A 27,118-nucleotide genomic window follows, 5' to 3' on the forward strand; every position below is an offset into this window, starting at 1 on the left:
GTTTATAATTGGAAAATAAAGATTTTTAAAAGAAATGTCCTTTGAACAGTGATATAAAGTGTGAAAAGGTTGAATTTTGATGTAAATGAAAGATTCTTCTAGCTTACCAAAAGATCTCTCACATATTTTAATGACTAATTAATTAAATCCAGGTACACATAGATACTTATTTATTTTTATTAACACATGGAGAATATTATAAAGTTTTCACATCCGAAAAATAGAGAAAGGAGTATAAGGTACAGCAGATAGGAGAAACATAATTGATGTGTTTTCACTTATCTAAGTTATATAAAGAATCATGCCACCATTTATATGCCTCTATGGCATTTCATTTTTATGGGTGGGAATATAAATGATTGTTTTTCTACCTATACATTGCTGCCTCTTTCTTAGTCTCTTTATGATCTACTTACTAATGTTAGTTTTATTTAATATGCTTTAAAATCTGTAGAATTAATAAAATAATCTTTCTAGAGAGAGAAAGCCTAATGGGAGGAGTAGCATGGGATGGGGTGGGAAGTTCAGTTTATTAAATCTGTTTGCTGCATTATAGATTAGGCTTCTTATCTATCCCATTTTTAATAAATAATGTAAATGTAATAAAGAAGAAATTTTGATCTGCAGTTTTTCAAGTGATAAAACAAAGGCTAAAATTTGCTACAGTTCTCAACAGTTGGATTGCCTGTGTATGATATGGGCAGGATACAGGAGATTATGACTCCAAAGTCTGCGTGTGTTTATCTCAGTGCACATGAGTGTGTTCATGTGTGTTTTCTAGATTAATATCAGGAAAATAAATATTTTTCATAGAAATGATTATTAATCGTCTTACAGATTTGGATATTAGTGAGACAAACTAAATTCATAGTTCTAAATATCTGATCATACTGTATAAAGTGTACCTGAATTTGAGAGTATATAAGATACAAATTTGGACTTCTTTCTTGAATAAAACCAGTCACACCACTTCTCCTATTCTTATTTGCCTGTACAAGAATATGTGTACTCTGAGGGCAGGTATTTCTTTGTTCTGTTGTAATGTTTTTCATATTTCCTTTGCCAAATGTATGAAGACCCAAAAGTTGTTCATTGAGGGATGGTGACAGCTTATCAGAGTGTTTCTTGTGCCTATACTTTCTGTATGTTGTACCAGAGTCATGTTTTATTTAATTAATGTCAATTCATTCTCCATTAGATAGCTCAGACCAGAACTGTAAGTAATGTTAATTCACCCTTCTCACACATGCAAACTTATTGAAGTTTAGCCCAAGTATTTTTTAAATGCGACAGATTGGAGTTTATCTTAAAAGGATGCTTCCATCTGTGAAAACTGTCATTGGAAGAAGGAAGAACACTTTAAAATAAATGCACCAGCTGTATTGATAATTTTGTGGTGATATGAAGGCCTGAATATGATAGGACTATTTGTTAAATTACTTATACCATATGACAGGATAGCTGGTTTGTCAGTTCTTCATAATGACTTTAAAAAATCACTAAATTGTGGAGGAATGGCACTAATTCATTTTTATTTTATAATTTTAAAATGCAAAGAATAAAAGTTATAGTTATTTTAAAATAACTCACCTAAATGGCACATGTAGTGGCTAAGAACATACTTTAATAACCCCAAAGACTAATAGAAAATTCAACACCCACAAAACATGGTTGAATTAAAAGGCTGGTAAGCATTTGATTTGTATATATCTGTGTTGACTTACAAACAACACACATTTTAAATAAAATTTCTTTAATATTTTTGTGAAAATAAAGAGTGAAGTTCTTCATGCTCTACACATTAAATAACACTTTGCACAATAGATGTGATATTTATCTTATATCTCACCTAACATAGCTCTGCCCATCCTTCTCACCATGGAACACTGCAGGGCTTGTATCTGATTGAATCACTTGAAGCAAGCAGTTGAAGTGGTGTGTTTGTTTTAAATGAAAACTGCTAGGGTGTTTATAAAGGACTCTTCTAAATTTAAATTTCCTATCCTTTAAAAAAGGTTGAAGAGCTCATGGAATAGAAGTCAAACCTCTTCTGTAGAAGGAGGACTCAAGAAGTCTCTCCACTTGCTGTCTTAGACAAAAATTAATATTGATCTTGTCATCCTCTACTGGAAGAGTTGAGGAGCTATTCCATTTCTAAATGTCTTTGACTGTGAGTGTCCATAACTCTAAACAGTGGAGAATGTAAGATATCCTTGTAGTTTTTCTATGAGGGGAGCATTATAAAGGTGACTTCTGAATCATTGCTCAATGTTGGTTCAGCCCATGCTCAAAAGTATGCTTCTATATTCTATGATACACACCATTGCTTTTCTTTTGCTAGATGTCTTTGTTTAATCTACTTTATACCCTCTGTCTTAGCATTCCCTTGCTGATATTCCACACTATGTATTCAGTCATCTTAAACGTCAGTCCTTTTAAACTGGACTGCTATTGTCAATCTTCTTTTAAGTATCCAAACCTTAGATTGGTAGTCAGGAACCTCCATGATTTGTCCAAGCATGTTTATCAAGGTATCTTTTTTATCATCTTTTTTTCCCAGGTGAATGGATTATTCTTAGCAAGTTTCCAGTTCCTTACACCAAAACCTATTCTGAGCTTTCTTGAATATTTAATCAGATCAATCCAGAATGATTTGTCATTTTTTTCTCATCTTGTATCCTGGTCAAACCCAGAAGAGTTTAGACTGCCGCCTATTTAAAGCTGAACAACTTACCTCTAATAACTAAAGCAAATGGCAGATGTTAGGATTTGATGCCTTTTGATAATGTTATCCTGTCCCTTATAATAAATCCCACATATGTTATACTAAAAGTTTTGGGGAAATACATGAATAGAAATAAGTTTATTTCGTGCAAAACATTTTGAAATAAAGTATATGCAGCGTCTTCAAAAAGTTAATGAAAATGCATGTTGTGAAACACCTTGTATAGATTTGAAATTTTTGCACAAAAATAAACATTAATTAGTGTTGTTAAACCTATTTGAAATACCCACAAAAATGATGATAATGGCTCTGTATCTCTGGAGAATACTAATTGGAATGATTGTCTTGAAACTTTTAGGGGGGAAAACACTCAGTTTCCCTTATAAAGCAGAATTTTTGCTGTGGATTTTTTTATAGAGCCCTTTGTCAAGAAAGGAAATTCCTTTCTGTTTGTGATTTTCATTGAACTGATGGAAAGACCACAACTCTAGGAACAGTGCAATAAAAGCTATTTCATGAAATGTATAGCATAATGAATCTAAAAGGCAGGCTATAGACTTTCAAACTTATTCTGAAAAAATATATGTATGATATGAACTGTAGCTGAATAAGAGCACTGTAACTAGATTTTATTCTCTGTTGATACATAGACAAGATGCTTAGGTATGAACTCTGGATCTTCCATTCATGTGCTGTGAGGTGCTTGTCCAATGAGTAACACTTTCTGCTTCAGTTTCACTGTCTGTGAATTGAATTTCGTACCATATTCCTACTATGCATTCAGAAAATACATTGAAGGAATCTTCTTGTATGTCAGACTTAACTGTTGGTTGCTGAGGAGGCTCACTTAACCAGACTAATAATTTTTTGTTTGTTTAAAAATTTATTTATTTGAAAAGTAAAATTAGAAAGAAAGAGAGAGAGAAAGAGAGAGAGAGATAGAGATCTTCAGTCTGCTGATTCACTCCTCAAATAACTGCAATGGCCTGGGCTGGGCCAGACCAAAACCAGGAGCTTGGAACTCCACCTGGATCTCCCAGGCAGATGGCAGGGTTCCAAGTACTTGGTCCATCTCCTGCGGATTTCCCAGGCTCATTAACACTGAGCTCCATCTGAAGTAGAGCAGCTGGGTCTTGAACCAGCACCAATATGGGATGCAAGTGATGGCTAAACCCACTATGCCATAATGCTGGCCCATCAAAATTAATCTTAAAGTCCTTTTCTGAAGCTTTAATTTCTTGATCACCTAAGTGTCTACTTACTTATTTTTTTTTATAATTTTATCTGATTATCAGGCACTTAATCTTGTCTCTTCTTGCATCTATAAATTTTTGAGTGATGGAAATCTTTTAGAAAGTTATTCACAATAATTGTACATATTTATGGGCTACAGTGGGGTCATTTCTATGCATATTTACATCATGTACTGATTAAAACAAAATAATCAACATTTTCCCTTCTTTGATGTTACTTTGTGATTGGAGGCTTGAATCTTCTTTTTCTAATTGTTCATTCCACAGAACTAGGTTATTTTGAAATACAGTCACTGTACTATACTAACACTAGGAACTTACCTCTTTGTTCTAACTCTTATTTGGTACCCATTATCCAAATTTCCTCCTCTTCTAGAACTCCTGGTCTCTGGTGATCATCATTCTATGTCCAGATGAAGTTTATTTTAGCTCCCAGATATGAGAGAGAACATGTGATATTTGTCTTTTTGTGTGTGGTTTATTTCACTTAACTTGAAACTCCTATCCATTTTACTACAAATGACAATACTTCATTTTTTTATAACTTAGTAATATTCTATTGTGCATTTATACCACATTTTCTTTATCCATTAATCTGATGGTGGACACCGTGACTGACACTGTATCTTGCCTTTGGGAACAGTGCTGAAGTAGACATGGTGGAGCAGTGGGAAAAAATATTTGCCAGCAACTTATCTGACAAAGGATTAATATCTAGAATGTGTTTGGGAGTTAAAAAACTCAACAACATAGAACAACCAATCCAGTTAAGAAATGGGCAAAGGACCTGAATAGACAATTCTCAAAAGAAGAAAACAAATGACCAACAAATATGTGAAAAAATGCTCCATCCATATCACTAGGCATCAGGAAAATGCGAATCAAAACAAAATTGATGGGGCTGGCCTTGTGGCATAGAGGTTTAAGCCCCTGCCTGCAACACCAACATCCCATGTGTGCAGCAGTTCCTGCCTCGGCTGCCCCACTTCCTATCCAGTTCCCTATTAGTGGTCTGGGAAAAGCAGCCAAGGATGGTGCATTGTTCCTGGGCCCCTGCACCCACATGAGAGACCTGGTTGAAGCTCCTGGCTTCAACTTGGACTAGCCCTGTCTGTTGTGGCCATTTGGGTAAGGAACCAAAAGATGAAACATCTATGTCTCTGTTTCTCCATCTCTCTAACTTTGCCTTTGAAATAAACAATTCTTTGAAAAAAAAAAAAAACACAAAACACTAAAATGTATCACCTTACACCTGTTAGATTGACTGTTATCAAAAAGAAAGTAACAAATACTGATGAGCATATGAGAAAATGGATCTCATATTGTGTTGGTGGGCCTGTAAATTAGTACAACCACAGTGTGAAACAATGTTTATTATTCTCTAAAAACAAGAAATAGAACTGCCATAGGATCCAGCAGTCTCACTATGTGGTATATATCCAGAAGATATGCATTCATTGTATCAAAGAGTGATGGATATTTTATATGATGAGAGGTAATTGATGACACGATTAAATAAAAGTGCTGGGAATGTACTGAAGAGTCAGTGAATAGTAAAAGTCATTGTTGTTTTATATGATCATTCGGTATTCTACAGTCACTAAGAATTTGTGTTTATAGTTGATGCTTTTCATGGAAGCGATATATATGTTTATAAAGACCTTCAAATGTATATTAAACAAAAACCAAAGGAAAAATTATGGATTGATTTTCGAGGGTTATACTGTTAAGTTCATTTTCTCATCTTAAAATGTATTTTTAGAGCAGTTGTAGATTTGTAGAAAAATTACAATTGTACTGTGAGTTCCCATTTATACTTACATATAATTTCTGCTGTTATTAGTATCTTAGTATAGTTAATTTGTTAACAAAACAAATAACAAGAGTCAGTAGTTTATTTTTATTTTCTTAATTTTTAACTAATGTGTTTTTCTGTCCCAGTAGTCTATCCCAGATACTATATTGTATTTCTTGTCATGTTTCCTTAGGTTTCTCTTGATTTCAACATTTTCTCAAACTTTTCCTTGTTTTCTTTTTTCTTTTTTTTTTTTGACAGGCCTGCTGCGGCCCGCGCGCTGCTGATGGCGCACCGTGCTGATCCGAAGCCAGGAGCCAGGTGCTTTTCCTGGTCTCCCATGTGGATGCAGGGCCCAAGGACCTGGGCCATCCTCCACTGCACTCCCAGGCCACGCAGAGAGCTGGCCTGGAAGAGGAGCAACCGGGACAGAATCTGGCACCCTGACCGGGACTAGAACCCGGTGTGCCGGCGCCGCAGGTGGAGGATTAGCCTAGTGAGCCACGGCGCTGGCCACTTTTCCTTGTTTTCAATAAACTCGATAGTGTTAAGGAATACTAGTCTGGGCTTAGTCTTACTTTTTTGATGAGAAGAAGAAATGTTCTCAACTATTCTTATTATTAATTCTTTATTCAGGAAATAAGATATTTTGTTCTAATTTAAGAGCAAACTATGGGGGCTTGTACTGTGGCATAGTGGATAAAGTTGCCGCCTGCAGTGCCAGCATCCCATATGAGCTCCATTTCGAATCCTGGCTGTTCCACTTCTGATGCAGCTCTCTACTCTGGCTTAAGCAAGCAGTAGAAGATGGCCTAAGTGTTTGAGTCTCTGTATCTGTGTGGGAGACCTGGAAGAAACTCCTGGTTCCTGGCTTCGGATCAGCTCAGGACTGGCCGTTGCCATTTGGGGAGTGAAACAGCAAATGGAAGTCCTCTCTCTGTCTCTGTCTCTCTCCTTCTCCCTCTCTCCTCTCTCTCGCTCTCTCTCTGCCTCTTTGTAACTCTGCCTTTAAAATACATAAATAAATCTTAAAAAAAAATAGAGCAAACTAGGTTTCAATTACTGTTGACAAGCTATTCTGTAATAGTAAAATGTGTGCCTGGGAGTGATGAAAAATGAACTTGAGGTGCAGTCCTTTTAAAAGGCCCCTCAATTGCCTTTTTGATTAATGGGATGCCATTGAAGGATGTTAACCAATGTCCAGTATCATGAAATGTTGTAGTCTTGCTCAAGCTAGGTGAAATGAAGAGAGAAAGAGCTTCTTTTAATTTAGTGAGGTGGAGAGTAATCTGAATATAACATTTTTTTGTTGTTTTAATAATTAGGGTTCAAACTTCTTCAAGCAATGCTACCTGACTTACTAACTTACCTTTGTTAAAAAAGTGAAGGGGGGGGGGTCCAGTGCTGTGGTGTAGTAGGCTAAGCCTCCGCCTGCAGTGCTGGCACCCCATGTGGGTACTTTTTTGAGTCCTGGCTATTCCTCTTCTGATCCAGCTTCTTGCTAATGTACCTAGGAAAGCAGTGGAAGATGACCCAAGTGCTTGGGCCCCTGCACCTGCATGGGAGACCCAGAAGAAGCTCCCTTTCTCTCTACCTTTCAATTAAATAAATAAAATCTTTTAAAGAATGCAAAGAGGGATTTTTTCAAGGCAGAGTTAGATGCCTTGTGAATGAAAAATATATTTACAGAATACTTTTAAATTTTTAATTTTTAACATTAATTATTCATTTATCAATGTACCATATTTCAAATTCCTATGTATTATGTACAGAACTAGTTGTTAGTTGATGTTTCTTGGTGGTAAATGGATATCATATCATATGCCTCTGATAGATATCTTGATTTTCAGTCCAATTGCTGAATAGAAAATGCATTGTGTTTCTCATAACTTAAATGTGTAAAGTAACAGGTATTAACTATTTTATTTTATTTTATTTTTGCAGAACTATTATGGAGCTGCTAAGATGATTTTTTCTGACAACCCACTTGGTCTGACTTGTGGAATGGTGTGTCCAACCTCTGATCTTTGTGTAGGTGGATGCAATTTATACGCCACTGAAGAGGGACCAATTAATATTGGTGGTTTGCAGCAGTTTGCTACTGAGGTATGTAAGGAAGACACATTATCCTATATTCCTCCAAAAGATCTTAAAATAAATTTAACCCTTGGTGCTCTGTTGAAAACTAACAATTTTAATGTAGTGCATAACTAAAGTGTGTTTCGTGCAACAGGCAATATTTTTATTCAACAACTTGGCTACAAAAATGAAAGCTTATAAAGCCATATGTCAAGTTACTTGCAATCCCAGTAGATTATTAAAATACTTTAACTGAAAGTAGTACATAAATTAGATGATCTGAAAATAGAACTTATTCATTAAATTTACAGTGAAGTGTGGCAAAGAAACCTTATTATTAAAAGGCTATCTTTATTAACTGATTTTTTTTGTTTCCTGAAACTCTGTTTAATCTTTATACTTTGAAATAATATGTCAGTAGGATTTTGTGATGTTCTTTGAGTAATAGAGATTGTAGGAACTTAGAATTTGGAACTTATAGATTTATAGGTCTATTATGTATAAAGATAATAATGAAATGGAATGAAAGGTTTTTTCTTCACTATTTAGTCTATCAACCAGAGTCCTATCTTTCCCTTTTATGAATCCTTTGTTATCAAATTTGGTTATCTGGGACATCCGTGTGCTCTCTTAGGTCTCCTATTTAAAATCAACTTGTAAGTCAATTCCCATGTATCATTTAAATGATCAACTTATATGGAGGTTATAGTAAGATTATATAATCTGTAGGGACTGGTTGTCTGGAAGGCCAAATTAAATGTCTGTCAACACTGGATTTTTAGTTAGTGACTTACCTATCTGGTTTTATCAACTCAAATACAATGTATTTTTTTCCCCTTGTTGGACTCATACCATAATATCCCTCAAGCTTAAGTCTCACTTTGCTTTCAGTAATAAATCAGGGTTATTCCCTTCCTGCTTTCTGACAGGTTAATTCTAGGGATGGGCTCCTGGGAATAAAAAAATAGAAACAATTTGAGCTTGTGAGTTGTTGCAATAAATTATTGGATTTAATTTCTTTTCTTCCCAAATTCGAAATTGCATTAGGCTTAACTGACCAGTTCAAGGTATGATCTTTACAGCCTGGGAAAATCCTTAGTTGATGGATAAGATACACTTGAATTCCTCCCCATCTTTCTTTGGGGACCCATTCTCTCTTCATTAAGCTGAAGCAAGCTTGCATAGGGTACAGTAAGTGAAAAGGCATGCAGTGTGTGTATGAAGTAACATTGAATTTCAGAACAAATGAGTTAAAGTTATATGGCTAGTTTTTGTCAATGATGAGGGAGGGTGGAAAGAGAAACTATCCCTCTGGAAGCTCTGCCTTGGTTTTAATTATGTTTTATCACCCCTTCTTAAAGAAAAGTCCATTTGTTTGAATCTCTACTTATGTAAGAGCTTCAGATATATTCTCACTGTTGCACAGAATTCATTAGAAACCCACTATAATTTTAGAATAGCCATGTTAAGGGCTTTCTATAAGTATCAACTAATGAACATATAATCAAACAGAGGAAAGGACTACAATAGATTGTTTTAATTGAATCAAGAAATCTAGTATAGGAATGTATTGTCTTGTTCCATTCCTATCCTGCCCTGTGTAGCTGTAATTTCATGTCATATCATAAATAAAAATGTCTATTGAAATTATTTTTAAAAAATTTCCATTCATATTTTAGGTTGGCCGGTTAGGATGAGATGTTTTTGAAAGCTCTATATTTCCCAGGTGAAAGTGTTTTCTACTTAAAGTCATTCAGTTATACAAATTGTTTTGAACATAGCAAAACATAAGTAACATGTGAATATCAGTACAAGAAAATATAAAGTTCAAAATAATATTATTCTTCAAAACTACTATTTGAGTATTTAAGCCAAAATACAATATGATACAAATAATTTTGTTTGGTTTGATAAAATAATGATTTATTTTTGACCTTTAAAGAAATACAAATCTATTTTTCAAACAAATTAAACAAAGGTTAGGAAAAGCAGGCTAAAAACTTAATATTTTTCAAAATTGTTCCTCCTGTAACTTTTAAGTGATTTTTTAAATATCACCTCAGGGATCTGCCATTATTCCTTAGGTTCAAATCTTGTATTTTTCGATTTGAACATGACCATGTGATTTGGAGGGACTGTGGGGAAAGGGAATAGATCACACATGTAGAATGTAGCCTGCAGTAGAGTTAGGAGATCATACATATATGTGTGTATATATATACTGTGTTGTCATTACTCTTTAACTCTCTGCTGTTTGCACATTTGCAGTGATTACAACTTTGCTTTGAACACTTTTATTTGTGATGGTACAATAAAAAAACAAGCTATAGGGATTATTCTGTCTCTCAGGAAGTGACTTTTCCTAATAACAATATTGAATCCTTTAATAATATTGCTTCAGCAAAATGACTTAGAAACAATGGTTTGGTGTAATTTTTTTCCATTTTCATGGAACTTATAAATTTCACTGTAAAATTATCTTTGAAAAATTTATTTTGAAAAGCATAGTGTATTTAATTGAATTTTTTAAAGATTTATTTATTTTTATTTGAAATTCAGAATTACACAGAGAGGGGAGTGGCAGAGAGAGAGAGAGAAGTCTTCCATTCCATGGTTCACTCCTCAATTGGCTGCAATGGCTGGAGCTTTACCGATCCAAAACCAGGAGCCAGGAGCTTCCTCCAGGTCTCCCACTCAGGTGCAGGGACCCAAGGACCCGGGCCATCTTCCACTGCCTTCCCAGGCCATACCAGAGAGGTAGAATGGAAGTGGAGCAGCCGGGACTCAAACCGACGCCCATACGGGATGCCAGCGCTTTAGGCCAGGGCGTTAGTCCCGCCGTGCCACAGCGTCGGCCCCTAATTGAATTTTTGGAAAATCCATCTATTCATTAAATTTAAAAGACCAACTAGATTCATTGTCCCTCAAATTTAATTAATGAATTTTTTGAAAAGGAGAGAAAAATGATAATGCATCTTTTAATCCATTTTCTGAAGTTTGCAAAAATGATTTTAAATTGAAAATTACAGTATGCCAAATCTGATCCCTTCTACTTTAAAGAATTATAGAAGCAATTTAGAAAACTAAGATTAAAATTCTAAGCTTCTAAATTTTGATTAAATACTGAAATAAATGAGAAAGAAAATTAACACTTAAATTGCTGCCTCAAGTTAATATACTAGATTACAAAATTGAAATATAAGAATGGCATATATTTTTCACAATAAACATTGACATTTTTATAATATCTATTACATATATTATTTAATATAAGCTTCTTGGCACTGTGTTTTTTTTTTAATTTATTTTTTGACAGGCAGAGTGGACAGTGAGAGAGAGACAGAGAGAAAGGTCTTCGTTTTTCCGTTGGTTCACCCTCCAATGGCCGCCGTGGCCTGCGCGCTGTGGCTGGCGCATCGTGCTGATCCGAAGCCAGGAGCCATGTGCTTTTCCTGGTCTCCCATGGGGTGCAGGGCCCAAGTACTTGGGCCATCCTCCACTGCACTCCTGGGCCACAGCAGAGAGCTGGCCTGGAAGAGGGGCAACCGGGACAGAATCCGGGACACCGACTGGGACTAGAACCCGGTGTGCCGATGCCGCAGGCAGAGGATTAGCCTATTGAGCCATGGCGTCAGCCGGCACTGTGTTTTTATTTAGGTTTAATAATTTTAATTAAAACTGGAGCTGGCAGATGGCAAATTTCAGACTAAATCAAGTGACATTTTTGGTTGGGATTGTGTGTCTTAGCAGGCTTTTAAAATTTCATCTCAATTGACACACCCAGTTATAGTCCCATTAGTGTATCTATTTGCAATAGTGCAATAATTATTTTGTGATTAATAAAATGTATTTCATCAAGTTAAACATATATTACAAATAAAACACAAAACACTAATTGTTGAATCTGGTGTATGTTTTATATGTCCTAAGAAATGGTTGTAGAAATAGTGTGGATTTCTTCAATGAATACTAAAATTTAGAAACCTTTTCCTGTGTTTATTGGCCACTATGCTGCCTCAACATTGATTTTTTTAATCAATGTTCTTTGCCTATTGTGTGGTATGTGTTGTGATGGAAGGATCCTAATTATATAACATACCCACTCTTGGATAAATGCGTATTTTCTCTATGGAAAGTAACTTAAGGCAATACCATTTATTGCATAGTTTGTTGTTTTGAAACTGATTTTTTTAAATACCTCTAATTCAAAAATGTAATATATGTGAGTTTCTCTATTTTTTGTTTTTGGGAGCCTCTCTACTCTTCTACACTGATCCATTTGTCTATTCATGCATTGATAGGAACTATATTAATTTATATACTTTTATTATATATTTTGACTGGTAGGATATATTATTCTTGAACTCCTTTTCAAAGAATTTTGTTGACTCCCTATAAGCCTTTGTAAAATGAAGAGCATAATGTAATTTAGAGGAGACTATAAGCATATTTGAAAAAATATAGAAATATGTATCCTAATAATCAAAAGTGTATTGTATTCCTTTCCCAACAAAAATGTGTTGTATGGTATGTCTTATCTATCAAATGTGAAAATAGAGACATTAGGATCTGGCACTGTGGTACAGCAAGTTGAGTATCTGCCTGTGATGCCGCATCCCTTATGTATACCAGTTCAAATTCTGGCTGCTCCACTTACCATCTAGCCTCCTGCTAATGTAGAAAAGCAGCAGAAAATGGCCCAAGTATTTGGGCTCCTGTACCAATGGGGAGACCCAAACGAAGCTCTTGGATTCTGGCTCTGGCCTGACCCATGCCTGGATGTTGCAGCCATTTTGGGAGTGAACCAGCAGATGGAAGATATCTCTGTCTCTCCCTCCCTCCCTCCCTTCTTCCCTCCCTTCTTTCTCTTTCTCTCCTTCTCCCTGATGCTCTCTCTCCCTCTATATCTCTGCCTTTAAATAAATAGATAGATAGATTTTTTAAAACTTTTATTTAGTAAATATAAATTTCCAAAGTATAGTTTATGGATTACAATGGCTTTCCCCCCCAAAACTCCCATCCCACTCACACCCCTCCCATCTCCTGCTCCCTCTCCCATTCCATTCACATCAAGATTCATTTTCTTTCTTTCTTTCTTTTCTTTTTTTTTTTTTTTTTTTTTTGACAGGCAGAGTGGACAGTGAGAGAGAGAGACAGAGAGAAAGGTCTTCCTTTTGCCGGTGGTTCACCCTCCAATGGCCACCATGGCCGGCGCACTGTGGCCGGTGTACCGACCGCGCTGATCCGATGGCAGGAGCCAGGTAGTTATCCTGGTCTCCATGGGGTGCAGGGCCCAAGTACTTGGGCCATACTCCACTGCACTCCCTGGCCACAGCAGAGAGCTGGCCTGGAAGAGGGGCAACCGGGACAGAATCCGGCGTCCCGACCAGGACTAGAACCCGGTGTGCCAGCGCCACAAGGCGGAGGATTAGCCTAGTGAGCCAGGGCGCTGGCCAAGATTCATTTTCAATTATCTTTATTTACAGAAGATCAATTTAGCATATATTAAGTAAAGATTTCAACAGTTTGCACCCACATAGGACATAAAGTGTAAAATACTGTTTGAGTACTAGTTATAGCATTAATTCACATTGAACAACACATTAAGGACAGAGATCCTACATGAGGAGTAAGTGCACAATGACTTCTGTTGTTGATTTAACAATTGACACTCCTGTCTATGGCATCAGTAATCTCCCTAGGCTCTTGTCATGAGTTGCCAAGGCTATGGAAGCTTTTGAGTTCGTGGACATCGATCTTATTTAGACAAGGTCATAGTCAAAGTGGAAGTTCTCTCCTGCCTTCAGAGAAAGGTACCTCCTTATTTGATGGCCCGTTCTTTCTACTGGGATCTCATTCACAGAGATCTTTCATTTAGGTGTTTTTTGTTTTTTGTTTTTTTTTCCCCAGAGTGTCTTGGCTTTCCATGCCTGAAATACTCTCTTGGGCTCTTCAGCCAGATCCAAATGCCTTAAGGGCTGATTCTGAGGCCAGTGTGCTGTTTAGGACATCTGCCATTCTATGAGTCTGCTGTGTATCCTGCTTCCCATGTTGGATCATTCTCTCCCTTTTTAATTCTATTAGTTAGTATTAGTAGACATTAGTCTTAAGGAATTTTAAAAATTATGTTCCAAAAATTAAAACCAGTCACCAATAAGATGCATTTTGCATGTAAGCTTAAACATGAGATTGGATATACTCCAGCTATATATGATATCATTTGCTTCATAAGTAAGATAATCAAATGACTTAAACATAAGGGATTTTCAAAAATTACATTGAAAATGAGTATTATAGGCCGGCGCCGCCGCTCACTAGGCTAATCCTCTGCCTTGCTGCGCCAGCACCCCAGGTTCTAGTCCTGGTCGGGGCGCTGGATTCTGTCCCAGTTGCCCCTCTTCTAGGCCAGCTCTCTGGTGTGGCCAAGGAGTGCAGTAGAGGATGGCCAAGGATTTGGGCCCTGAACCCCATGGGAGACCAGGATAAATACCTGGCTCCTGCCATCGGATCAGCGCAGTGCGCCGGCCTCGGCGGCCATTGGAGGGTGAACCAACAGCAAAGGAAGACCTTTCTCTCTGTCTCTCTCTCTCACTGTCCACTCTGCCTGTCAAAAAAAAAAAAAAAAAAAAAGAAAATGAGTATTATGAAAAACTTAGACATATATTATAAAATCATCTTGCACTGAAATAAGTGTATCTTTAATTCTACTTCCTATGAACATTTTGAAATAACCCTTATTTTGGAGAATGAACAAGAGAATTATTAATTAGTCCAGTGCAGCAGACACAAACTAGCACCATCATACATGGGCCTGTGTGAACACCAACACCCAGTGGAAGAAGTCACCACTCGTCAAAGATTCAATCAAACAAACATTGATTGAGATGGATTAGTAGAAAGTGTTATAGACATTTCCCAAACTAAAGATTCTGATAAAAAAAAATTGTAGCTTCAAGAGAACTAATAAAAACCAATACTTGAAAATTTCGTGGTAAACTTAAGAAGCTAATGAACTTTAGAAGTAACTAACTTATGGGAGCCGAGTTCTAGTCCCGGTTGCCCCTCTTCCAGTCCAGCTCTCTGCTGTGGCCCAGGAGGGCAGTGGAAGATGGCCCAGGTGCTTGGGTCCCTGCACCTGCATGGGAGACCAGGAAGAAACACCTGGCTCCTGGCTTCGGATCAGCACAGCGCCAGCCATGGCGGCCATTTGGGGGGTGAACCAATGGAAGAAAGACCTTTCTCTCTGTCTCTCTCTCTCTCACTGTCTGTAATTCTACCTGTCAGAAAAAAAAAAAAAGTAACTAACTTAACTGCATATTAAACTTTCTAAATAAGTAAATATATTAAATAAATTTAAGAAGGCATATACATTAGCATTCTTAGAATGGTAGTACAGTCTTTATTAACTTTTGTCACTTGGTTTTGGAGATGATTAGACCTGAGTGGAAAAGAAAATATCAGTTAGAGGTAAAATATAGAATTATAAAGTACTTATTTAGCGTTTCAATGCAGTTTTATAATTTCTCACTCTAAGATGTTGACAAATAACTCTTAAGGCATATTATAATTGGAAATCCCAAAGTCTGAGTTTTTGATAGTTGGTATACAAATAAATTTGGGAATGGACTTAGAACATTTATGATACAGTTTGGTAAAATTATCAATAAAATTTTATCAGTTCATGAATTAATCTAAAACTAATGCAAATAACTATGATAATGAATGGTAGCCTATATTTATGGCTAATATCTTTTTAGGTCATTTATAAATAGTTTATGGGTTAGAAAATAGTTGTGATTTGTCCTGTTGTCCTCAACATATCTATTTGAACAGAATTTCTCATTACTTCTCCTATTTAAATGGTACTGTCAACAGCTTATGAACACTGTTTACATGCCACAAACAAGATTATTTAATTTTGAGTGAAATAATACATAAGTGAAAAAAATAAACTCAGTATTGTCTAATTTTTGAAATAGGGCTTTCTAATAAATCAAATACAAGCAGTATCTGTTAAGACTTGATTTGTGCCTCTCCTTTTAGCCTTCATAGGATCATTAATAGAAAGGAATAATGTCGTGATTGTTCTCACTGAATGTCTGACATTATTCTCTAAGAATCTTTAGAAATTTATTAAAAATGCTCAATGCAGGGAAAATTATTTATATTAAAACTGTAGAGGTCAGTGAACTGCAGGATTCATTTCTTATAGCATTTCAGTTTGTTGTAAAGATATATGTCCATATCTAGAGTTTTAACACATGAAAATAAGGTACAGCAGTTTATATCAGTAACTTTGAAATTTACCAGATTTGCACAGTTAAGATTATTTGCACTTAGATATTTTTTGTAACTTTGTTTTTTGTGAGTCTAAAAATATGCCCTTCTGGGAGCAACTTACCATTTAGACTTCCGTTTATTCCAGTCCTAACAACTTAAAAAATGTATATTTTAGTAGATAGATTTGATGAATAGTTATGTAAATTAGGGAAAAGCAATGCTATAGTATCATCATGAATCACTTGTAAAAGGTTTGATGCTGTAGAAAGAAACCATCCATTTTGCTCCAAAATGTAATGATTAATGAATTATAACATATATAAAATTAAGCTGAATTTGTCTCTTTTGGAGACAAAAATGGTATGGAAACATGTGAATGTAAGCAGGGGACTTGGGTAGCTCTCTGTTAGTCTCATCATGAACCATCAGAGGCTGCTGATGACTGGTATGGGTTAGTAAGTACCACAAACATGCATGTACTGTAGAAGCCTAGTCTCACCTACCTCTCCTAAAATGTTTAAAAAATAACTGCAGCTACTGGATGGGGTTGGGGTTTAGATAAAGCCACAGAGAGAAGCAAAAGCTGTGCAGTGTTTGGGTATGTCTAGGGGCAAAGTAACTTGAATCCACAATACCTTTTATATCAGCTCAGGGCTGGGAGGTATGGTTCTTCTGTGGAAGATAGTGGGAAGGTAATGTAGTTGGGTACAGGCAACCTTACACCTGCTAGGAAGCAAGAGAGTAAGTGCAAAGAGAGAAAAATGTCATTCAACAGAAATCTGGAACACAAAAGTTAGAAACTATATTCAATAAATAAATGCTAAGCAGTGATAATCAAAAGACTCGACTGATAGTTATAGCATTATCCCAAGGAAACAGAAGTAACATAATCAGAGCTTTGAAATAAGTTGTTTTAGTCCATTATCTGTTGCTATAACTGGATACTTGAGGTAGTGTGATTTATAAAGAAAGGAAATGTATTTCTCATAATTCTGGAGATTTGGAAGTCAAGAATGTGCTCAGTGTCTGGGGAAGGCCTTCTTGCTCTGTCTGTACATGGAAAGAGCAAGTGTTCCAATGAGAGCCCTCTTGCCCATGTGGCCTCCCAAAGGCCTTTTTTCTCAAATGCCTTTATTATATGATCCTGAGGATTATCTCTGCAATACATGAAGCTTAAGGTTACATTCAAACATAGCGTAAGTGTAGAAAATCCATAAAAACAAGAAGAATGATAAAAAATGGCAGTGAATTTAATATACAGATAATTGGTTGGAAACATTTGCTTCAATGAAAAGGTTAGAGTTTGTAGTTATATAGGCACAGATTGGTGAAATAAAATAATTGATCTGAGAAACTCAACCATAGTACAAGAAAGAGATATACAGAAGAGAAGACTATAATAGAGAAGGTAAGAGACTTGGAAGACTCCAGTATATGCATACATGGAGTTCCTGAAGAAAAGAAATATTGGCAGAAAAGCTGCCTTACAGCAGCTATGGTGGCGAATTTTCTGAAAAAATGAAAGATTTAAGTTCTCCACCTAGAAACAACATTTTAATATTGTGAGGTACTGATTATAAAGAGAAAACCAAAACTTCCAGAGAAAGAGAACATCGACTACTTAAAAAATAAAATGGCAATTAGAGTGAGCCAAGGTTTCTCATCAGCATTAACAATGGTAGAGCCCAAGAGCACAATACTTTTAGCAATCTAAAGTAAAGAACTTTATTTCTTTTTTTAAAAAAGCATTTTATTTATTTGAGCGGTAGATTTACAGACAGAGAGAGGGAGAAGCAGAAAGAAAGGTTTTCCATCTGCTGGTTCACCACCCAAATGGCTGCGATGGCTAGAGCTGGGCTGATCCAAAGCCAGCAGCTTTTTCCAGTCTCTCACGTGGGTGCAGGACATAAGCATGTGGGCCATCTTCCACAGCTTTCCCAGGCCAAGCAGAGAGCTGGATTGCAAGACAAGCAGCAGGCACTAGAACTGGTCACCATGTGGAATGAAGGCACCACAGCCGGAGGCTTAGCCCACTATACCACAGCACCAGCCCCAGAAGTTTATTTCTGCTTTGATAGTAAGGATGTTATAAAAGTATGCTCAGGCATTTAATTTTAAATTCGTTTAACGTGTACATTTTGGTAGGAACAAGAAGCGATTCTTCAGAATGAAGGCTCCAAGGCTGGAAGTTTAGCACAGCAGTTAAGATGCTTATTGGGAAATCCATATCTTATATCAGGGTGTCTGGATTTGAGTCCTGGCTCCATTTCTGATTCCAGCTTCCTGCTAATGGATACCTTGGGAGGTAGCAGGTGATGACGCAAGTGCTTGGGGCCCTGCTGCCTAATTTTCTTGATGACAGGAGTCTGGCTTCAGTCTGGCCATGTCCCAGTTGTTGCAGGCAGTTGAGGATTGAAGCAGTGTGTGGAAGATCTCTGTTTTTGTCTATCTTCCAAATAAATAAAAATGTAGTACAATGAAGGTACCCACCTGGAATGAAAAGGAAAGAAAAAGCATGGATACATGAAGAAATGGGTGAGGAAAGAAACCATCAAAATATGATAAATATAATTAAATATTGACCATGTAATAATAATCACTAATTTTAAGGTGTTAATAATAAAGATGAAAATAAAATCTTGAATAATATTAATAAGGAAGCTACTTGGGGAAAGAAAAATAAGTGATAAAAAGTCTCTTGAAAGATGTAAACATTCTTACAAGTTTATATACAGTTTTTAAAAGACAAATGTTGTCTCTGATTGGTTGTAGCTAATATATGAAGTACAAAAAATCCCTTAATGAATATGAGCTAAATTAACATTGTCGTTAACCCTATAGCCCTGTGAAAGAGTCATCTTTCTGCTTTTACTTGTAGAGCCGTTTATTTAGAGTAGCCTTGAGACTGTCATTATAAAGTAAATTGAAAGTATGTCATTGCAAAAATTTAAAAAAGAAAGAAAAGCAGGGAGAAAAGTATCATTATATTCTTAGAGTCTTATCTATGAAATTTATGAAATCTGTTCCCTATTAATAAATTAAAATGTAATAAAATTAAATAGGAAAAAAGGTTTGTTTATTTGAAAGGCAGATTCATAGAGAGAATGAGAGCAAAAGAGATATCTTCCATCTGCTGTTTTACTCCCCACTTTGCAGCAATAGCCAGGCTGGGACAGGCTAAAGCCAGGAGCCTGGAACTCCAGTCATATCTCCCACGCGAGTAGCAGAGTACCATCTTCCTTTGCCTTCCCAGGCATGTTTGCAGGGAGCTTGATCAGAATTGGAGCAGCTGGAGCTGGAACCAGCACTCATGTAGTATCACAACAGTGGCTTAACATGTAGTACTTCGATGCTAGCTAGAAGTATACACACACACACACACACACACACACACATATATATATATCAATGTTATCTTACTCAAAATTAGTAACTTTACTTGAGTAAGGTTTTTCACATTGATTTAAGCAATCTATAGTGTCCTGAGTTAAACCAATATAGAGTGAATAAATTTCATTAACTGCTGGAAAATTTATCAAGACTGACCATATACTAGGTCAGAACAAGAAAAATGTATCTGTAATATTCATATCTATATTTATAATACATTTATAATTATATTTATCATAATTGTTAATAAAACTAACTCTAAATATGTGTATTTATGACTATATAATATTAATATGTAAATATAGATAATAGTTACATATAAAGTATCCAAATCATATAACTAGACTTTTTTCTTTTTTTTTATTTGACAGATAGAGTTAGACAGTGAGAGAGACAGAGAGAAAAGTCTTCCATTTGTTCAACCCCGCAAATAGCTGCTATGGCCGGAGCTACACTAATCCAAAGCCAGGAGCCAGGTGCTTCCTCCTGGTCTCCCATGCGGGTGCAGGGCCCAAGCACTTGGGCCATCCTCCACTGCCCTCCCAGGCCACAGCAGAGAGCTGGACTGGGAGAGGAAAAACCGGGACTAGAATCTGGCTCCCATATGGGCTGCCGGCACCGCAGGCAGAGGATTAACCTACTGCGCCACGGTGCCAGCCTCTAGACTATTTTTTCTACAGCACAAGTAAATTAGAAATAAAAGTTAAATAGCATCAAAGTGAACACTAACAACAGACTTGAAGTTGGAAAATTTATAAAACATGTTTGAAAATGACTTATGGACTAAAGAGAATATTACAATAGAAGTTACACAATATTTAGTCATGACTGACAATTTCCAGTGACCAAGTAATATATAGTCAGTATTTTTACATAAAAATTCATACCTAAGCATATTTCACAGAAAAGAATAAAGATTATGTGTGATTGGGTTAATCTCAAGCAGGTTGAAAGAGAGCAAATTGAGAAGGGAAAGAAATGAAAATAATAGAAAAAATAATGAAATAAAGCATAAAATAAAAATAATAGTGATCCACAAAACAAAAAGCTGAATCTTTGGAAGAGTTTAATAAATGATATTTTGCTATATTACATAATAACCAGTAAATTGAATTGTGTCTGCTTTCTAAACATTGGTCTTTTTATTATGTAATATGATTATAAGTGACATTTGCTCAGTGGTTAATCATTACTGCTATTTCCAGAAGACGTTTTAAATATAGAAGAATCAATTGAAGCTGATACAACTGTCATTACTTTCTATTATCTCCTTGCTGTCTTCTTGTTTCCAACAAGATATAACACTAACTGCCTGGCCCCTGCCATCTTTAGTGTCCAACACTGAACACATATCTGTGTAACCAAGTACTAGGCAGTGGTTGAGTGCCAAGGATTCAGTGCTAAACAAGATAGGAATAATGATAATTAAGGAAGCAAATAAAAGAAGGGGGAGTGAGACAGTACTATTGGAACCTCTGGCTTAGAAATCTTTTACACAGCTGAGCCATCAAGGGAAATTGACTTGAGAAAGTGCACTCTAAACTGGGACATGGAAGGTGTTCATGAAATGTAGCAAAGTGTGCAGTGAGAGAATACTCCAGGAAGGGTGAATGACATGAGCAAATCTTAAAGGCAAGATTGTGTTTGCTTTGATTGATTTGAACTTTCATATGATTTTGGGTAATGTTTCTTGTAACTAAAATATGAACAGCATGATTAGAAGATGCTTGTGGTCAATTTAAACTGCTTAATATTGCAGCCTCAAATCCTAAATATAATATTTTGTATAATTATAAGATTATAGACTAATATATAAAAATAGCTTATGAGTCAGTTCCTTTGTCTGTGAAATGCATAATCATACCTAACTCTCAAAAATAGTTAGGATTACATGTATGAATGTTAATTTCCCCAGAGAGTATCTTAGAGAGAGAAGGCATTAATCACAGAAGTTATCATCTTTGATTCATTCAGTCTCACAGTAAATTTCTGATACCTTTTACTCTTTTAATTTCAGAGCTGTTATCTAGAGATGAGAAGTACTCTCCACGATAACACATGTTTGTGTATTTGAAGCTCTGACTCAGTTGTCAACTTTTCCTCTCTTCTAGATAGGTTTTGTTTCTCACATGCACTGAGATCATGATTTGTAAAAACGAACCCTGTCCAGACAGATTGCAGTGTAATAATTTATCTGGGTTTGAGACATATGAGCCCTGTCTTTCCCACAGAGCTGTTTGTTTACAAGAAAGTCTGAGTTTTTACTCATACTAGTTTCTACAACCTAGAGGGTATGTAAAAAGATTTTCCAGATTGAAATGTAAATTGAGTAAGACAAAATATTCTGATCTCAAATTCCACAGTATTTTTAGTATGCCAAAATGTCTCTAAATATTCCTTTCTGTAAAATTAAAATATTTAAGAATTAGCGATATGTTTATAATTTTAAAAACTAAAGATTTACCATGACAATGTTTTCCTCAGTGTTTTAATGATTTTACTTATTTTAAAGGCAGAATTATGGGGGAGGGGATGCGAGAGAGTAACAGAGTGATCTTCCATTTACTGGTTGCTTTGCTCCTCAAATGACTGCAATGACCAGGGCCAGGCCAAGGCAAAGCCAGGAACCTGGAACTCCATTTGGGTCTTCCGTGTGGATGGTAGGGGCTCAAGTACTTGGGTCATTCAGTTGGTTTCCCAGCTAAATCAGAAGTGTAGCAGCCAGGACTCAAACTGTTGCTCATTTGGGATATTGGCATTGCAGGCAGCAGCTTACTCCACTGAACCACAATGCTGGCCCTGTGTTTTCCTTATTTCTAATACATTTGAAACATTGTTCTGTCTTTCAGTGTCCCTTGTTTAATTGTTGCAAAGAAAACATTTTGTCATATAGCCTTCTTACGAAAGCATAAATGCAGTGACTCAGATGTGTTCATTATTTCCCTTGACATTTTTGTTATTTTTTTTTACAAAAGGAAGTATAGACATGTCTCTTTGAAGTAACTTATTTTTGGATGCACTAATAGCATCTTTCTTCATTTAAGCATTTTAGTTTTAATAAGATTGGCATGTTGCTAATTAGACACCTTAAGAAATCAAAACTAGGGGCCAGTGTTGTGTTGCAATGGGTTAAGCTAAATCTTTAAATAATTTTTTAAAGAACCCCATCTTTCTTTTTTAAAGAAACAAAAATAAATATTTCTTTACTCCCCAAAGAAACAATTTATTTAATGAGTACAAATGTCATAAGTACAATTTTAGGAATACAGTGGTTCTTCCCATCATACCCACCGTTCTACCCCTACTCCCAGCCAACCTCCACCTCCCTCTCCCATTCCCAGTCCCATTCTCCGCTAAGGAAAAACAAAACAAAACTAATCTTTGACAGTCAGGACAAGAGCTGTTCAAGATACAAACCAACAAAACAGAAAATAGCATGTTATTTATCATTAAGGATTTTCTTGGAAATAATATTTATTCAGAAATTATTTATCTTCTAGAATGAAATCAATTTAAGTAGTTGACAAAATATAAACCTCCAATGAGATTTATAGAATACAACCATTTCTTTACAATTCATCCTTTAACAAGTAGAGATCTTCTAAAATTTCCAAGACTATTTATTTGCCATGATTTCCCAAGAGTTTGCTTTTGCTATTGCTTGGTTAATAAGAACAACCAGAATAATTAAGGAAGAATTATAGTTATCAAACATGTTTATTTTAAGAAAGATTAAAACAAAAAAGCTATACTGAAATTAGAATTGGTCAGTATCTTTGCCTTTACAATGTTATGTCCTTTTTCATTGATAGAGCTCTATATAATGATTAGAAAATTATATTGCTTCTGCCTTTAGAATGAGCAAAGGCTTGGGGAAAATTCCCATGGCTGCTCTCTGCATCTCAATCTTCCCATTTAAAAAATCAGGATAATATCTCCCTTGCCTCAAAGTAATGTGAAAATTATGGAGAAAATGCTAGTAAAGTCAATTTAGAGTGATGAAATAAATGCACTTTCCAGATGAGTGAATGGGTCAGAAATCACAGGATCATTATGCAAGGAAGTTTCTTTTAATAGGCTTATCCTGAAGAAAATTCACTTAGCAATAGCTGTTACTCCTTATCACTAAGGTAGAACTGTTTCCCTTTGTTCTGTATACCAAGTCCTTGAGGTATATCACTGGAGTTAGGAATTCTGAATTCATCCAAACCTTTTGCAATGCCCACTATGTGGTAGAACTCTGTTGTGCCCTGGGAATACAGTCTGGGAAGATTAGCAGATAAAAACTCTCTGACTTCAACTCTTACAAATTCCTACTTACAAACTCTCTGACTAGTTCATAAATTATTGGAAAATGAAGTTTTATGCTGCACTAGTAAGTGGGGAAAAGTGAGTAAGGTCAAAGAGTCAGTGATCAGTTACTGGTTCTGGACATAATTTCATATAAATAAACCCACTATAAGCCCCCAGCTAGCTCTTTTGGGGCAGTGCTAGTACTTTTGCATTGTTTTCTACAACCCAATGCTCCCATATTTTATAGGGCTCTAAATATTTGTTAAATACTACTTGAAAATAAAATAGTCCAAATGCCACAATATTTCTATGGAAGAAAACACACAAAAATGGTATAAACATAATGCAATAAATTAATGAAAGTAGACAGTGAAAGAACAAAACTGTGTTTGTTTACACATAACATTATTATTGCTATAGAAAACCTTAAAGAATCAACCCAAGGGCCGGCGCCGTGGCCCACTAGGCTAATCCTCTGCCTTGCGGCACCGGCACACCGGGTTCTAGTCCCAGTCGGGGCGCCGGATTCTGTCCAGGTTGCCCCTCTTCCAGGCCAGCTCTCTGCTATGGCCCAGGAGTGCAGTGGAGGATGGCCCAAGTGCTTGGGCCCTGCACCCGCATGGGAGACCAGGAAAAGCACCTGGCTCATGGCTTCGGATCAGCGCGATGCGCCGGCCACAGCGCGCCAGCCGCGCCGGCCATTGGAGGGTGAACCAATGGCAAAGGAAGACCTTTCTCTCTGTCTCTCTGTCTCTCTCTCTCTCTCACTCTCTCTCACTGTCCCACTCTGCCTGTCAAAAATAAAATAAATAAATAAATAAATAAATAAAAGAATCAACCAAAGGAAAAAACCTCCTCGAACTAATAAGTGATTATAAGAATTTTAGATATAAGATTAATATAAGATCCTAATCATTTTCCTGTGTATGAATTAAAAATGAGAAATTTAAAATTTAAAGTATTCTACCATTTACTTTAGTATAAGTGATATAGGAAGAAGCCTACAAAACTCTGACAAAAGCAATCCAATAGCTAAGTAAGTGAAGACATACTCCATGTTTCCAAGTGGGAACACTCCATATCATCAAGATGTCAGTTCTTCCCATTTTTAATTTTTTATAAAGATTTATTTTATTTATTTGAAATGCAGAGTAACACAGAGAGTAACAGTTATATATATATATATATATATATATAGAGAGAGAGAGAGAGAGAGAGAGAGAAAGAGAGAAAGAGAGAGAGAAAGAGAGAAAGAGAGAAAGAGAATATCTTTTTCTGCTAATTTACTCCTCAAATGGCTGCAGTGGATTGGGCTGAGCCTGTGTGAAGCCAGGAGTCTGAACTCCATCTTCGTCTCCCAGATGGGTGGCAGCAGCCCAAGCACTTGGGCCACCATCTGCTGCATTCCTAGGTACATTAGCAGGGAACTGGATTGGAAGTTTAGCAGCCAGAACTTGAACCAGTACTCTGATATGGGATGCTGGTGTCAATAGGCTGTGGCTTTGCCTGCTGTGCCACATGGTTTGAAAATGAGCATATGAAAAGGTGCTCTGCATTTATTCTCCTGGTTCTGAAAGCTGGGACTTCCAAGGTCAAAGTGCCTTCAAATTTGTTATCAGATTAAAGCTGGCTTTCTGGTTCAGATGTGGAAGCTTCTAGCTCTGTCTGTGTCCTTCCATGCAGAAGGGATGAGGTAGCTCTCTGGGGCTTCTTTTGTGATTGCATTACTCCAGCCTAGCCACTTTCCATGGCCTCGGTTTCCAGTCTCCTCCCAGAGACCTTTCCTTCTAACACTGGTGTTTGGGTTTCAACGTAGAAATTTTGGTGAGGTTCAAATACTCAGAGGATACTAAATGGCCCAAATGGGATGATACCAGATGCTTCCAAGGATGCAGGAGTGGGGAACAACTGGCTCATGAGTCATTTGAGGCCCGCAAAATCGTTTGGTCTGTCCCTACCAAGGAAACTGTAGGTGGGACTTAAAATTCTATAAATCCATAGTGGGCACATTTTTAAGTTGGCAATTTTGTATGGCCCACAAATGATGTCATAAATATCTAAAGGGTCCTCAGCAGAAGAAAGGTTCCCTACCCCTGAGAGCAGTAGGCACTCTCAGTTATAGGTAGTGAGAAGGCAGAATGGTGCTGCCACTGTGGAAGACAGTTTGGGAGTTTCTCATGAAATTAAACAAAATCTTACTATAGCATTTAGCAATTTCATGCCTTGCTGTATCAAAGGAGTTGAAAACATGTCTAAACAGAAACCTGCACATCTTTAATCACAGCAGCTATATTCACTATCACTAAAATTTGGAAACAACTGAGTTCAGTAAATGAATGGATAAAAAGCTGCAATATAGCCACATAAATGAACATTATTTGTCACTGTAAGAAAGATGCCATCACTCTGTGAAAAGACAGGGAGGAAACTCAAATCCATATTACTAAATGGAAGAAATCATTCTGAAAATGCTTCATATTCTTTTTTTTTTTTTTTCAAAAGATTTGTTTTGAAAGCGTTACAGTGAGAGGCAGAGACAGAGAGAGAGGTCTTCCATCTGCTGGTTCACTCCTTAGATGGCCCCAACGGCTGGAGCTGCGCCAATCCGAAGCCAGGAGCCAGGAGCTTCCTCCAGGTCTCCCACATGGGTGCAGGGGCCCAAGGACTTGGGCCATCTTCCACTGCTTTCCCAGACCATAGTAGAGAGCTGGATTGGAAGAGGAGCAGCCGGGACTAGAACCTGTGCCCATATGGAATGCTGGCGCTTCAGGCCAGGGCTTTAACTCACTGCGCCACAGCGCCGGCCCCTAAAATGCTTCATATTCTATGACTTCAGTGACATTCTAGAAAAGATAAAACCATGGGGATAGTAAAAACAAACAAACAAACAAAAAAATCAGCAGTAGTCCAGGAAAAGAAGAAGGTGTAATAAATAGGCATTGTGTGATGCCATAGTGGCAGATAAATGTTCTTATAGACTTGTAAAAACCCATGGAATATATTGTACCAAGAGTGAACATCCATATAGAGCATTGGGATAATGATAACAATCTATGATAATGATATTTTAGTGTTAACATCAATTTTACAAATACTTACATGTATGAATTTCAAAAGTTCTTTGTATTGGGAACCAGCACTGTGGTGTAGTGTGTGCAAAGCCTCTGACTGCAGTACTGGCATCCCATATTGGCACCAGTTGGAGTCCTGGCTGGTCCACTTCCCATCCAGCTCCTTGCTAATAGCAGGGGAAAAGCAGTAGAAAATGGCCCAAGTACATGGACCCCTGCCACCCCCGTGGGA

At 36.7% G+C, this 27,118-nt stretch overlaps 1 protein-coding gene across 4 annotated transcripts in view; it reads left to right on the forward strand.

Annotated features, from left to right (window-relative positions):
• DPYD (dihydropyrimidine dehydrogenase) overlaps positions 1-27,118 on the forward strand; it is a 962,084-nt gene that overhangs the window by 240,070 nt on the left and 694,896 nt on the right. For all 4 annotated transcript variants that reach the window (XM_008264835.4, XM_070078001.1, XM_051857462.2 and 1 more), the window contains exon 5: positions 7,718-7,879. In XM_008264835.4, the coding sequence (XP_008263057.2) occupies positions 7,718-7,879 (162 nt within the window). The remainder of the gene's footprint in view (positions 1-7,717; positions 7,880-27,118) is intronic.

This window comes from Oryctolagus cuniculus, chromosome 7 (genome assembly GCF_964237555.1).
Source record: "Oryctolagus cuniculus chromosome 7, mOryCun1.1, whole genome shotgun sequence".
Lineage (NCBI taxonomy): Eukaryota > Metazoa > Chordata > Mammalia > Lagomorpha > Leporidae > Oryctolagus > Oryctolagus cuniculus.